The sequence below is a fragment of the Triturus cristatus genome, chromosome 10 (genome assembly GCF_964204655.1).
Source record: "Triturus cristatus chromosome 10, aTriCri1.1, whole genome shotgun sequence".
Classification (NCBI taxonomy): Eukaryota; Metazoa; Chordata; class Amphibia; order Caudata; family Salamandridae; genus Triturus; species Triturus cristatus.
The window spans coordinates 439,410,545-439,424,427 of record NC_140593.1 but is presented as its reverse complement, the minus strand read 5'-3'; the positions used below and the strand labels follow the sequence as shown (position 1 = coordinate 439,424,427).

At 45.1% G+C, this 13,883-nt stretch overlaps 1 protein-coding gene across 36 annotated transcripts in view; it reads right to left on the bottom strand.

Moving 5' to 3' along the window:
* The window catches only part of SVIL (supervillin), a 635,411-nt gene that overhangs the window by 425,758 nt on the left and 195,770 nt on the right, over positions 1 to 13,883 (bottom strand). For all 36 annotated transcript variants that reach the window (XM_085631809.1, XM_085631813.1, XM_085631820.1 and 33 more), the window contains one exon: positions 10,762 to 10,825. Coding sequence is in view for 25 of the 36 variants with exons in the window: in XM_085631797.1 (XP_085487923.1) it covers positions 10,762 to 10,825 (64 nt within the window). In the remaining 11 variants the exon portion in view is untranslated. The remainder of the gene's footprint in view (positions 1 to 10,761; positions 10,826 to 13,883) is intronic.

The following is a 13,883-nucleotide window of genomic DNA, read 5'->3' as shown; positions in this document are numbered from 1 at the left end:
ATACTGAAAACTTTTTGCCGGTAAATTTTTTTCAGTTGTTTATGGACGATGTGTTTTTGGCAGAGATTGTTGAGCAGACTAATTTGTATGCCGAACAGTTTTTGAGGGACAACAGTGCCAGTCTTAAGCCATACTCTAGAGCTACCCGGTGGACTCCCACAAATGTTGAAGAGATGAAGAAGTTCTTGGGTTTAACTTTATTGATGGGCTTGCTAAGGAAGCCATCAATGTCTTCATATTGGTCTAGCAGTCCCTTGATGGCAACGTCTATTTTTCCGGCAGTCATGACTCGTGACAGGTGTTTGCTTCTGCTTCGGATGATGCATTTTGTTGATAATTGTTTAGCGTTGCCACGAGAACACCCTGACTGTGACCGTCTTTTTAAGATTAGGCCGGTCCTTGATCACTTTGTTGATCGATTTTCTGAGATTTATGACCCTGGAAAAGAAATTGCAGTGGATGAGTCTTTGGTGTTGTTCAAGGGCCGCTTGGTTTTTAGGCAATACATTCCTAGTAAGAGGGCATGTATGGAATAAAGCTGTATATGCTGTGTGACAGTAGGACTGGATAGGTCTCTAATTTCAGGGTGTACACCGGTAAGGAATCTAGGATTAACCCCCCTGGTTGTCCGTCCACTTTTGGAGTGACTGAGAAAATTGTTTGGGAACTTGGTAGAGGATTTTTTAAACAAAGGTCACCATTTATATGTAGATAACTTCTACACTGGTGTGCGGTTGTTCAGGGAATTGGCCAAAGTGGACACTCTTGCTTGTGGCACAATCCGCTCTAACCGTAAAGGTTTCCCGAAAGAACTGGTTTGTCAAAAGCTTGGGCAGGGACAGTGCAGTGCGTTGCGTTGCCAGGAGCTTCTTGCTGTGAAGTTTACAGACAGGAGAGATGTCTACATGCTGACTACCATCCATGATGAAAGCACTGCACCTGTGACTGTTTGGGGTCAGGTCGCTGAAGCGCGCAAACCTGTGTGCATTTTAGACTATAATAGGCACATGGGTGGTGTTGACAGAGTAGATCAGAGGTTGGAACCTTACACTGCTCTTCGCAAGGCTTACATTTGGTACAAGAAGTTGGCTATCCATCTTTTCCACTTGGCAATGTTTAATGCTTTTGTTGTGTTCCAGGATTCTTGCCCTGAGTCAAAGATGACTTTTGCTAAGTTTCAGGAGTCTGTAATAGGCAGCCTTGTTGTAGTGGAACAGGCAAGTGTTCCTAGAGTTGGAGTAGTGGAGGATGTTGCTAGATTGAAAGAACGCCACTTTCCAGATCACATTCCTCCCACACCCGCAAAAGATTTTCCCAGTAGGAGATGTAGAGTCTGTTGGCGAAGAGGTTCGCGGAAGGAGTCGTATGTACTGCCCCGACTGTCCTTCTCATCCTGCACTGTCTCCCTGCTTGTTTTAGAGCGTACCACACGCGAAAAAAAAATTGGGAGCATTCATGAGTGGTAAAGTGAACTGCCTGGTCTGTATTCTTTGGATAATTTGATTCTGTTTCAAGGTTGGTGTTAGTGCAATGTATTTAGTTGCTGATTTTCTGTTAGAAGATTTGTATCTATTTGCGATTTGTTTTTGTTTTTATTTTTTTCTAAAAAAATCCTAAATGTGATGGCGGTGTGTGTAGGCTTGCGCTTGGCTGTTGGTGTGTGTGGACTGGCACTTGGTTGGTGGTGTGCGTGGAATGGTGCTTGGCTGGCGGTGTGCGTGGACTGGTACTTGGCTGGCGGTGTGTGTGGACTGGTGGTGTGTGTGGACTGGTGCTTGGCTGGTGGTGTCCGTGGACTGGAGCTTGGCTGGTGGTGAGTGTGGACTGGAGCTTGGCTGGCAGTGTGCGTGGAATGGTGCTTGGCTGGTGGTGTGCGGACTGGTGCTTGGCTGGTGGTGTCCGTGGACTGGAGCTTGGCTGGCGGTGTGCGTGGATTGGCGATTGGCTGGCGGTGTGCCTGGACTGGCGATTGGCTGGCGGTGTGCGTGGACTGGTGTTTGCCTAGCGGTGTGTGTGGACTGGTGCTCGGCTGGCTGTGTGTGAGTAGTGACTTTCTGCTGGTCACTACACACACTGCTAGCCGAGTGCCACTCCACGCAATCCATCAGCCTGTGTACTTGCTGTGTCTGGATTGTGGGCGTGTGAAAGTGATGGGCCCTTGAATGGCGCTGTGTGCTGGTGTGAGTTTTGTTATGTGATGGGCCAGCGGCTGGCGGTGTGAATGGTTTTGTATGTCTCACACGTATGAAAGGTGGATGAATGGCCTGTAAAGAGGTTGGTACCTTGTCGTGGCTTTACAGCTCACGAGCTGGGAGTCAATGGTTCAGTTTTTCGCCCTTTCAATTATTACCAGTGCATTTCATTTATGTGAAATCACTTGCTAATACAATTGTATCTACTGAACCATCACTCACCCTCGTGCCAAATCCAACCAGTGTGTGTGTGTGCTTGCGGATTAGATGGCTGTGCAGTAATATTTGTCTTTCTGAAGCAGGGTGTACCTTGTCCCTTTTTGGTGAATTTTGTACTGTGTTTCTTTTGTGCCTGGTGGTGCGAATGGTCTTGTTTGTATCACGTATGAAAGGTGTGAATGGCCTGTAAAGTGGTTGGTGCCTTGACGTGGCTTTACAGCTCACGAGCTGCGAGTCATTGGTTTGGTTTTTTGTGAATTATTGACAGTGCATTTCATTTTTGTGAAATCTCTTGTTAATAACATTTTATACACTGAACCATGACTCGCCCTCGTGCCAAATCCAACCAGTATGTGTGGGTGTTTGAGGAATAGATGGTTGTGCAGGAATCTTTGTCTTTAGTTTCTCTGCCAAGGTACACTTTCCATGCAAGAATAACCCACCAACTGTAGATATTGTCGAAAACCCATGGGAGTTCATGGTGATGTCTCTTGTGAATTCCCAAAACTTTTTTATCCCCAATGTCCTGCAAACCTCAAAATGTCTGCCACATTTTCTTTGCAATATTATTCCAAAATTCTCACGCTGTAGGAACAATAGTTAATCTGGTTTTGCAAGGGGGGTCACTTTGGTTTTTGGCCCGGTGCTCGGCGGCCATCTAGGGAAACCTACCAAACCCACGCATTTCTGAAAACTAGACACCCGGCGGCTTCCAGGGAGGTATGGCTTGCGTGGATCCCCCCCACGTTTCCTTACCCAGAAACCCCTGCAAACCTCAATTTTAGCTGAAAAAAAATCACTTTTTTCACACATTTTGGGGTGGGAAAGTTGTGGCATCACCGGGCTCACACAAATTTACCACCACCCAGCGTTCCCCCAGGTCTCCCGGTAAAAATGGTGCCTCACTTGTGTGGGAGGCCCAAGTACCCGCGGCAGGCAAGGGCCCAAAACGTAGTGAGGCGACATCAACATTGCCTATCCCAAATGTCGCATCACTACGTTTTGGGCCCTTGCCTGCCGCGGGTACTTGGGCCTCCCACACAAGTGAGGCACCATTTTTACCGGGAGACCTGGGGGAACGCTGGGTGGTGGTAAATTTGTGTGAGCCCGGTGATGCCACAACTTTCCCACCCCAAAATGTGTGAAAAAAGTGATTTTTCAGCTAAAATTGAGGTTTGCAGGGGATTCTGGGTAAGGAAACGTGGGGGGATCCACACAAGCCATACCTCCCTGAAAGCCGCCGGGTGTCTAGTTTTTAGAAATGTCTGGGTTTGGTAGGTTTCCCTAGGTGCCGGCAGGGCTAGGGTTCAAAAACTACAGCTAGTCACTTTGCCAAAAAAGGGTAATTTTTCACTGCAAAATTGAGGTGTGACCACGTTGCGTTTTGCGCCGTTTCCTGACGCGGGCACTAGGCCGACCCGCACAAGTGAGGTACCATTTTTCTCGTAGGACTTTGGAGAACGCGGGGTGGGTGGAAATTTGTGGATCCACGCAGATTCCAGAACTTTCCATCCCAGAAATGTGGGGAAAATGTGTTTTTTTTGTCATTTGTTTACGTTTGCAAGGGATTCTGGGTAACAGACCATGGTGGGAGGCAGTCCAGTCACCCCATCCTGGATTCCCCTGGGTGTCTAGTTTTCAAAAATGTATAGGTTTGCTAGGTTTCCCTAGGTGCCGGCAGGGCTAGGGTTCAAAAACGACAGCTAGTCACTTTGCCAAAAAAGGGTAATTTTTCACTGCAAAATTGAGGTGTGACCACGTTGCGTTTTGCGCCGTTTCCTGACGCGGGCACTAGGCCGACCCGCACAAGTGAGGTACCATTTTTCTCGTAGGACTTTGGAGAACGCGGGGTGGGTGGAAATTTGTGGATCCACGCAGATTCCAGAACTTTCCATCCCAGAAATGTGGGGAAAATGTGTTTTTTTTGTCATTTGTTTACGTTTGCAAGGGATTCTGGGTAACAGACCATGGTGGGAGGCAGTCCAGTCACCCCATCCTGGATTCCCCTGGGTGTCTAGTTTTCAAAAATGTATAGGTTTGCTAGGTTTCCCTAGGTGCCGGCAGGGCTAGGGTTCAAAAACGACAGCTAGACTCTTCGCAAAAAAAGTGTACATTTTCAGTGTGAAAATGTGGTGTGTTCAGCTTAGGTTTTGAGCCACTTCCTGTCGTGGGCACTATGCCTACCCACACAAGTGAGGTACCATTTTTATCGGGAGACTTAGGGTAGTTCAGATTTGTAAAGCAACTGTTATTACCAATTGATTTTGGATGCATTTCTCCCTTCCAAATGAAAGACATTGTGTAAAAAAAAAGTCATTTTGAAAAATGACCAATAATTGTCATGCAAGTATGAGTATTCCCAATTTCGAAAATGTGCAAATATGCACTGTTTCTAAACTCTGTAATTTGTTCCCATTTCAGAAATACATAGGTGTCTTTCATACCGATTTTTCCATGTATACATTTTCCCACAATAATTGCTATATACCCGGAACAAAAAAAAAAAAAAAACACATTACAAAATGCTGCTCAGTTTTTCACTCTGGGTTCGTTGGGCTCTTGGTGAACCTACAAGTCCTATATATCCCCACAACCAGGAAGGTCCAGTGGATGTAACGGTACATTGCTTTTTAAGAGATGTGATAATTAGAAGAAGTTACAGGTGAAAACGTTGACTCAAAAGGCTGCTTTTTTCAACTAATTTTTCCTATATTTAACTGGTAGTTTCAATAAAGAAACCTTGATGGATCTACACAAATGACTCCTTGCTGAATTCAGAATTTTGTCTACTTTTCAAAAATGTATAGCTTTCCAGGATCCATTATTGTTTTTGTACCCATTTCTACCATTAACTGGAAGGAGGTTGAAAGCACAAAAATTAGCAAAAATAGGGTATGTCCCAGAAAAATGCCAAAACTGTAAAAAATGTTGGTTTTCTAACAAAACTGTCATTCCCTAAATGCTGGAGAAATGGTGATTTCAGCCCCACAAACCTTTTTGATACCATTTGCAGAGAAAAACCCAGAAGCTTTCATTTGCAGCCCGTTTTTCCCATTTTTCACAAAAAACACAAAATGTTGCTGCATTTTGACTAATTTCTGGGAACCCTCTAGGAGAATCCACAAACCCTGGGTACCTTTAGAATCCCCAAGATGTTGGAAGAAAAGGACGCAAATTTGGCGTGGATACCTAATGTGGTCAAAAAGTTACAGGGGCCTAAGCGCGCACTACCCCAAATAGCCCAAAAAAGGCTTAGCACAGAAGGGGAAAAGGCCTAGCAGGGAAGGGGTAAAAAAAAAAAAAAAAAAAAAAAAAAAAAAAATAAACCACCACAACAAAATGGTAAATTACATTTTAATTGTATTTTCTGTGTTCAAAATATTTTATTGAATTTTTATTCAAATACAACTAATTATAGTTCACGCTCGGGCCTGTGGCTTAATAGGTCTTCTATTCTGAAGGGCGTGTATGGCGTTTAAACCGGTGAGCGCGGCTGAGAGGGCGCCTCGTGTGATCGCCACACGGGCTGAGTGCAGGCGGTATGTGTTGTGAGTGCACTGCTGGCGGGGATGGTGCCGCTGGAGGGGGAGGGGTGATTGCCGCCACAGCCTTTCGCCGCCAGCCCCGTCTCCCGGCGGGAGAGGAGCTGCTGCTGCACAAGGGGCCCCGCCGCCGATGGTCATGTGACCCTTTAACGGAACCGGATGGGAGCGGAGCAGTAGCACCGGCAGTAGCCGCCGCCCGCATTTAGCCGCGAGCACCGGAGCTACGGCAGTACGGAGACCGGAGGGGCGACACAGCGAACACCCTACGCCCCACAGGTAAGAAGCGCACGATCCCTGGGGGTGAGGCGGCGGCACGTGCCGCGGCCCCGGTAACGAGACACCACCCCCGCAGCCCCGGTAACGAGACACCAAGCCGCCCCCCCCCCCCCCCCCCCCCCGACGCCTTGTCGTCCGGTGGCGGTATAGGGGCATCGCTACCTGGTGCGGGGAGCGTCTGAAACATGTGGTAAGGGGAAGTGGGGGCTGTTGAGAGATTTTGGGACAATATTTGAGATTAGGGGGGGGGGGGGTCCTCAACTTTCACAGGGCCTCGGACCAGGCAGAAACCGGTTAATAGGTGTGTAATTGTTGACGGAGGGCGTGTAGTCTCGTGGTTGGAGTAGACAGGCATATCCGAAAGTGAAAATGCATGCTGGCTTGCGAGGGAAGGGGGACAGGAGATGTGCACGCCGTGTGGCTGTAGGCGCGTACACAAACTCAAATCCGCCAAAAGCCTGCGCGTGCACATCTCCTGTCCCCCTTCCGAGGCAAGTCAGCAACAATAGATCTCGCTTGCAACAGCAGCGCTTCGCGCTGCGTTCGCAGGCGAGACCTAATGAGAGAAGGGAATCTTTTACGCAAACTGCTAAAAGTTAATCAAGCTGTCCTGTGCCAAGCACTTCGCCTCGAGCTTTCCTTAGCTAGCACATACGCTAGGGCCATATCCAACATAATAAGATGGGCATATCACCTTTTACACGCTGATCCTGGATCTCCAAGGCACATTTTAAAATTGGAGACTTTCAGAGAAGAGTCGTTGGCGATATACTTTTAACAAGAATCTTAATATAGCTCTTAACCCGTCCACTGCACAGTAGCACTTTGACACCAGCACATTTGAAGCACGTTTTAAAGAACCGGACACCAAGAATAAGCTTTGACCTGGATGTAGAACATTGTTCGCAACGAAAACACTATATGCGACAAATATAGAATAGAAATCCTCTGAGCAATACACTTATTTTTCACTAGAAGACAGGGTGCAGCGCTGTATTCTTCTACAGAGGTTGGAAATACTCCCTTTGAAAGTATACATAGCAAAATGGAATAACTCAGAAAACACAACAGGATTTTGTGACCTGTGTAAGGGAGGAACACACGATCTACCCAACGTATTGACAATTTGCCCTAATCTAATCCTGGTAGAAGCCCAGCTTCGGTATTTAAGGCCCATTTGTCTCATATGTTTTTTCTACACAAAGTCTAATTAAGATTTGTAAATCACCAACTGATTAATTTGCCTGTTATCGATTGTATAAATTCTTAAAGAGCTTTTGAAAGTCGTTTTAAAGTGCATTAGGAACCCAGAGTAATGAGGACAACACTCATGCAGTCATCCACACAAGTTTCACAGATACCCAATATGGAAGACGGATGACATAACAGATTCAAGCTGACCTGAACACCCACAAAACACGCAAATCGTGATGCAGATAGCTGCCGGGGAGGAGTGGGGGTGGAACGTTCATGTTATAAATGTTCATTGGGATATGTTTACGATCAAGATAAAATGAAAGAGCGTTGCAAATATACTGTGACCTGATATGTCACTGAAGTTGTAGCACATCAATGTACAGTATTGAATACGCAAAGATGCACATGATAAAACTATAAGATGCAATGTGAAGCAATGCTATCAATAAAAAGATTTTACAATAAAGTGTATTATGATACATGTCTTAAAACTAGGTCTGTATTTGTTGACCTCAGTAGAGGTCTAAACCAAATATAATAAACCTTGAAACCTTATGGGCTTACCTGTGGGTGGCTCTATAAACCAGAAACCACATCAACCATCTGGGCACCTTGGATTTCGCTGGACTTTGCCTGGAACAGACTGCACCAAGAAAGACCCCTGCTGCTCCTGGTTTTGCTGTTCTGCAAGTCTTAATCGTCTGTGCCTGTACTTCAGGTTCCTCTCCAGGCCTGTGGGCAAAGACACCCAAAGGAATCTCCCTTGGAATGAAGGCATCACACCCTGCATCCGCAGGCACTGCAACGAAGCTCACCGGTCTGCTACTCCTGACGACCCATGGACTCCGAAAGTTTCAGCAACACAGGTGGTGGTTCTGCAACTCCCCGAGGCCGGACCTGTCCTCTCAGCAAGTTTGAGGCTGTGTCCCTTGTCTGAACAGCTGGAACAGAAGCCCTGTGCACTGCATCGATTTGCCAAGACTTGTTGCCTCTATACCCAACAAATTTTCGCGCTACAAGCTCCAGCATTTCTTCCTTCTAAGATCTTCGCTCTCACCGTATCCTCTGCACCGTGGGCCTGCATTTTGAGCTGATTGAGGTTCTCTTGAGTCTCCTGTGCCTTCGGCCTGTGGGTCCTCTTGAGGGTCTTCTTTGGCTTCAGTGGGCTCCCCTGCTTGCTCGGGCCTGCTCTGCAATTGGATAGTCTCTTGGACCTTGCTGGTCCCAATGTTGCATCTTTTTAGTTTACCACGTGTTATTGCAGCCAAGCAGTGTTAGTGCTCCTGCTGGACACAGAAGCCCTGGTCCTGGACTCCCAATGTGGACAGCTTGTGAACGGCTCCTGGTCTTCCACAGCGTCACCTGGTCCCCACAGCTACAGCAACAAGGTCAGTCATCACTACTGCATCTTCAGTCATCGGTGGTCATTGCTCTTTGTGCCTCCTGGTCACTTCTGAGTGGCATAGACTCGGTCCCCTCTGCTGGCAGTTTCTTCTCTTCCTCAATCCATCCTTGGATTCCACCGACTAGTCTACCTTCACCAGTGGCATCTTTCCTATAGTCCTCCATTGTGGTCTACTGTAGTCTCAGAAGTCACTTCGCACCAATGCACCCGGCTTCCCTGGTGTAGGTATCCTGGTTCCTGGGGTATCCATGGGTGGGGTTACTCTCCTACCTTCCATATTCCACAGGGTCCACTGGGAAGTGTCCTTGGAAACCGCAACTTTCCCATTGAATTGCATTGAGTTAGCAGCTGTGTTTCCACACTGCACACAGCCTCCGTGGGATTCCTGGGTACTTACCTTGGGTGGTTCCTTGAGTCCCCAGCTCCTCGGAGTCTTATGTCCCAAGTCCTGACTTCAGTCATAGTTCACATTCCACTTTATTAGATGGTTTGGTTTCTCTAGAGACCACTGTGTATTTGTGCTTACTTACCGGTTTACATTTGGAGTATTGTGTGTATTCTGTCGATATCTCCGGGTAGGAGATATACCAATGTGTTAATGAGTGTGTATAGTAAATATACCCATTTTTTTATAACTACACTGTGTTTCTTTTTCGTTTAATCAACACTATAAGATTAGTACTGGTAAAACAAGCTGTTTAACACTTCTGGACTTCTGGACTAAGCCTTAAGGCTGCTCTCCATAGCTTTCACTTAGACAACCATAGAAAGCTCTCCGAGACCACTAAAATCACCATAAGGGTTGCCTGGATTAATGCGGGGTGTTTCACTTAAATAAGTGTGCACCATATACTAAGCCAGTCTCCTACATTAAGATAATTGCTGCCAAACAAACCGCTACTATAATCCTTCATGCGATAAGACGCCAATACACTTCGAATCCCTCTTGCTCATGAAACAATAGCCTATCTGCATTTTACACAGATTCGTGGATATGTGGTTCAAACAGTCGTTATGCTACTTCAGTCAAAGAACATTACTTTGCATGAAAATTCATAGTTATTTAAATCTCTGCAGTCAACACCAAAACAAATATTTAGTTACCATTCTGAGGCTACTTGGTGTTTTCAGTTTAGGAGGCCTTGAGACCAGATCACTCAAAAAAGTTAGACTCTGGGACTACTAAAGCCATCATGATAAAACACTAAGCAGATATTATGACACCACCGGCTGCATTGAATGTGGGTTCTCTCAGTAGGTGGCCATCCACCAATGTGACCGAGTTGAACCGCAAGATGGAAAGCCCCTTTCGCCAAAACACATGTTTAGAGTCTGTGGAAAAAAGGAGTCCACCTGACCATATGTATGGCTAGCTTTTTACATTCAGAGAAATAATTTGTTATTTAACATTTTTCAATGTACACTTTCTGGTGGCTGGCTGAGACTACTCAATGCACAGTGACTTACATTTTCAAATGTTTATTAGAATAAAAATGAATACACAGGAGAGTTATTAAATCATAGCAAAAAAGACGTATGCAAACTTCAAATTATTAGTAATACGCCCTCTTGGTTGTAAGATAATATATAAGGAGTACAATAACTGCAAGAATAAAGCTGCCAGGTCCAATAGTAAATAACTTCTACACAGAATTAGTTCATAATTCTCCAGCTTCAAAAAGTCATCCTATATTTTTACATTTCCAGTGGCCCTTAAGTTACATGTTTGGCATTTGTACGGGTTTTGTCATTTGACTTGACCACAGGTGGCTGCCTAATGTATGAAATTACACATTTTTCAAATCTACAAAACTCAGACCAGGATCAAAAATACAACTCAAATACCGGGAATGATTTGTAATGTAGAAATCCAAATGTATCACTTCTAACTAGATTGGTTTGTTATAATGTATAGAGAATCATTTACCTTACAGCCCGCCTTTGATAAAGTCTTGATGTCCGGAATCTGAATGAGCCTTCTGTGTCAAAGTCTGCAAGAAAAAAATAACAATGAGGATTTAGAAGAGGCACTTTAAACTAGTGGATTTTTTTATCCTACAGATTTAACGGATTTACTTTTTTTTTTTGTTTAATTATTCATCTAAGCGGCTGTGGTAGGCAAAAAAAGTGTCTGTTAAGAATTGCCACCAACTATGGTATCTATAGATTTATTATTTTTCTTCCAATTCAGCATATCCAATGCGCTACCCTATTTCTCAGCCTATACAGCTCTCAAAATAGTCTCCTCAACTGACTCATCTCAAACCTCATTCTACTACTTTTTCCAATACACTAAGCTATCACCCTATACCTCTATAAATGTATCCTCCAATTCCACTCTCATCCCAAACTCCATTCCACTACTATGTTCCCCAAAATAACCCTTTATGGACTCTTCCCTGCTCTACCTCTCCTTGCATCATTCACACCTTTTTTACTATTGATATCACCCAAACAAGCCTTTCTAAACCCTTACCCCCGATTCGCCCCCCTCCATATCTTTTACTCATCCCAAACCCCCTCCTACTGCTATGAGCTTAAAAACAAAAATAGCCCCTTCCTTCTTTGATCCCTCCTTCCCTCTATCCCTCCACTATTCATTTTCAATCCAAATAGACTAGCATGTCCACCACTCAAATGTATTGCATATTTCCCTATACCAATTCCTACTTATCCGGTTTGGGTTTTGGAGTAGAATGCTATATCCTGATTGTATCACTATGTGTTTCCCCGCATAGCGGTCTCCCTGCTGCTCAGCCAGAGTGAGTTGGTATTTGAATTTTGGTGTGACTGATGCATGGAATGCTTGGGTGCCTGTGTGGATGAGTGGTGACAGATGGAGATGGGTTGACGTACAAGGATAACCAGAATTATAGACAGATGTACATTTACCATCCTGCAACCAAGAAATTAAGTTATTCGTGAAAGACAACTCGGCTACGTCTGGTAAGACAACAGCGTGCTACTCTCCGAGAAGCACTTCTACACCTCATCAGGGGTAGCAAGCGATATATAAACGCAAACCTTTTCCCTCTATCCTTCTCAATCCAACTAACAGACTAACATATCCACCACTCAAATTACTTCCCATTTCACTATACTAATTCACCACTAATCCTTTATGGGTTACGGAGTAGCGTGCTACTCGCCGAAAAAGTACTTTGACTCCTCGTCAGGGGGGATAAGCGCTATACAAATACAATTACAATAGGCACCTACCATACCATCCATCATGGATCCACAACTATCAAACACCGTAAAGCATTTATTCTCCTAAGCCAGTGTTGCACATAGCGGGCAAATTACACACAGCAGTGTAAGGATACTTTGCCACTGTTTTGTGAACCTGTATGCAGAGATTGTCCCCCAACTGTAATATTGGATGAACCCTGTGGAGAACTTTGGCAGTTTATTCAACAAGGTGGTATACTCAGTTGCAAGACAGGACAGCACTATGGAAATCTGAAATATTGTTTTCCCCAATGCATGCCTCATTATTAATATGGAGAGAAACATCAGGGAGAGATGCACTATTACATCCTGTCAAAATGGCTACTGTGAGGTACAGATGCTAGACAATGGCCTGTGCCGGTTTCCCAGGTGCCCCACAGCAGATAGTCAAGGCTAGTCCTGGCCATAGAGGTCTATGTTCTACAGGGAGGGATGGTAACCCCTCTTGAAAGACCTAGCTCACTGAAAGCCTCGGATCTGCTACAGCAGATTTTGGATATGCATATATACACAAAATATAAGCATCTAAGTATTTTGGTTTAACACTCAAAGTGGTACAAGAGAATCTTAAAATATATACATACATCCACACACAAAAAACACACATCCATAAATATACCAGCCAAAGACCTTCGCCCCTTTTATTAGCTCACTTGAGAGAGATAAGTTAATCTTCCAATTTATAAAAATTCTGGGGGTCATTTTAATGGCAGTCGGAGGAGCATCCGACCACCATTGTTGCAAGATCGGGACAGACTTACTAATAGTCTGCGGTCCCACCCACCAGATTAGGATGCAGCCATGTAGGCAGTCGGAAACATACGATTCAGTTGTGGCAATTGAAAAAGTGATATTTAACAAAAAAACAAAAAAAACAAAAAAACATGCACCATGTGCCGACACCTTGCATGCATATTGGGGGAGGATGGGGGGGCACCACATGTAAGGATTATGATATCCCTTTCCAACTGCCTGTTCAGGGGCTATGTGGAGGCCCTGAATAGGCAGTTGGAAAGGGTATCATAATCCCTACATTGGTGCTGGCCCAGGCACCGCCCTCATTGTAGGGATTAGGAATCAGACCACCGTCTTGACATGATCTTTGATCCAGACTGAGGCGGCAGTCCTACATCCCCCACCCCACCCTGCGGTGCAACCAGCTGCATTGTAATGCAGCAGTCAGACAGCTGCCCTAGGTGGCAGGCGGACGCAACAGATGGCCTTTCGGTGGCGATCCGCCTGCCATCGTAATGAGGGACTTTATTTTTTCACGTTTTTGGTTGAGAAATGTATAGTGTATCTAAAGTCGATCAATGAACATTTAAGGGTTCTGAAGCAATCCTTTGTTTGGGAGTGTACAGGCAGGTCTGTTTGAGAACAATTACCTTTGTATTTCCTGATGCCGTGATCAAAGGAGAACTTTCATTGTGTGCCTCAGTAAGACAGTTTGCTTTTCACATGTGCACTGCCCAAGTCAGAGAAGTCAGACGTTTGTGGGCTGGTGACTTCATGCTGCGTACGGAATCATATGGTTTATGTATCCCCCCCCTCACACACACACTAACGCGCAACGCCAAGCGAGAGTAAACCGATGCTTGCAGACTGGTGATGAATTGGGACTGCAATTCATGCAAGATTAAGATTTGGGTACAATCTTAGATAGGGCATGATGCAATTATTTACAATTTCAGAGTTGCTGTTTTAACAAGTAAGTTGCCAAGACAACCATTTCAGTAAACCACGTTTTGCTAGGCAGGTGGAAGACAGTCTAAAGACTGGAGGTTAAGACATTTTATATCACCAAGTAGATTTGAATTA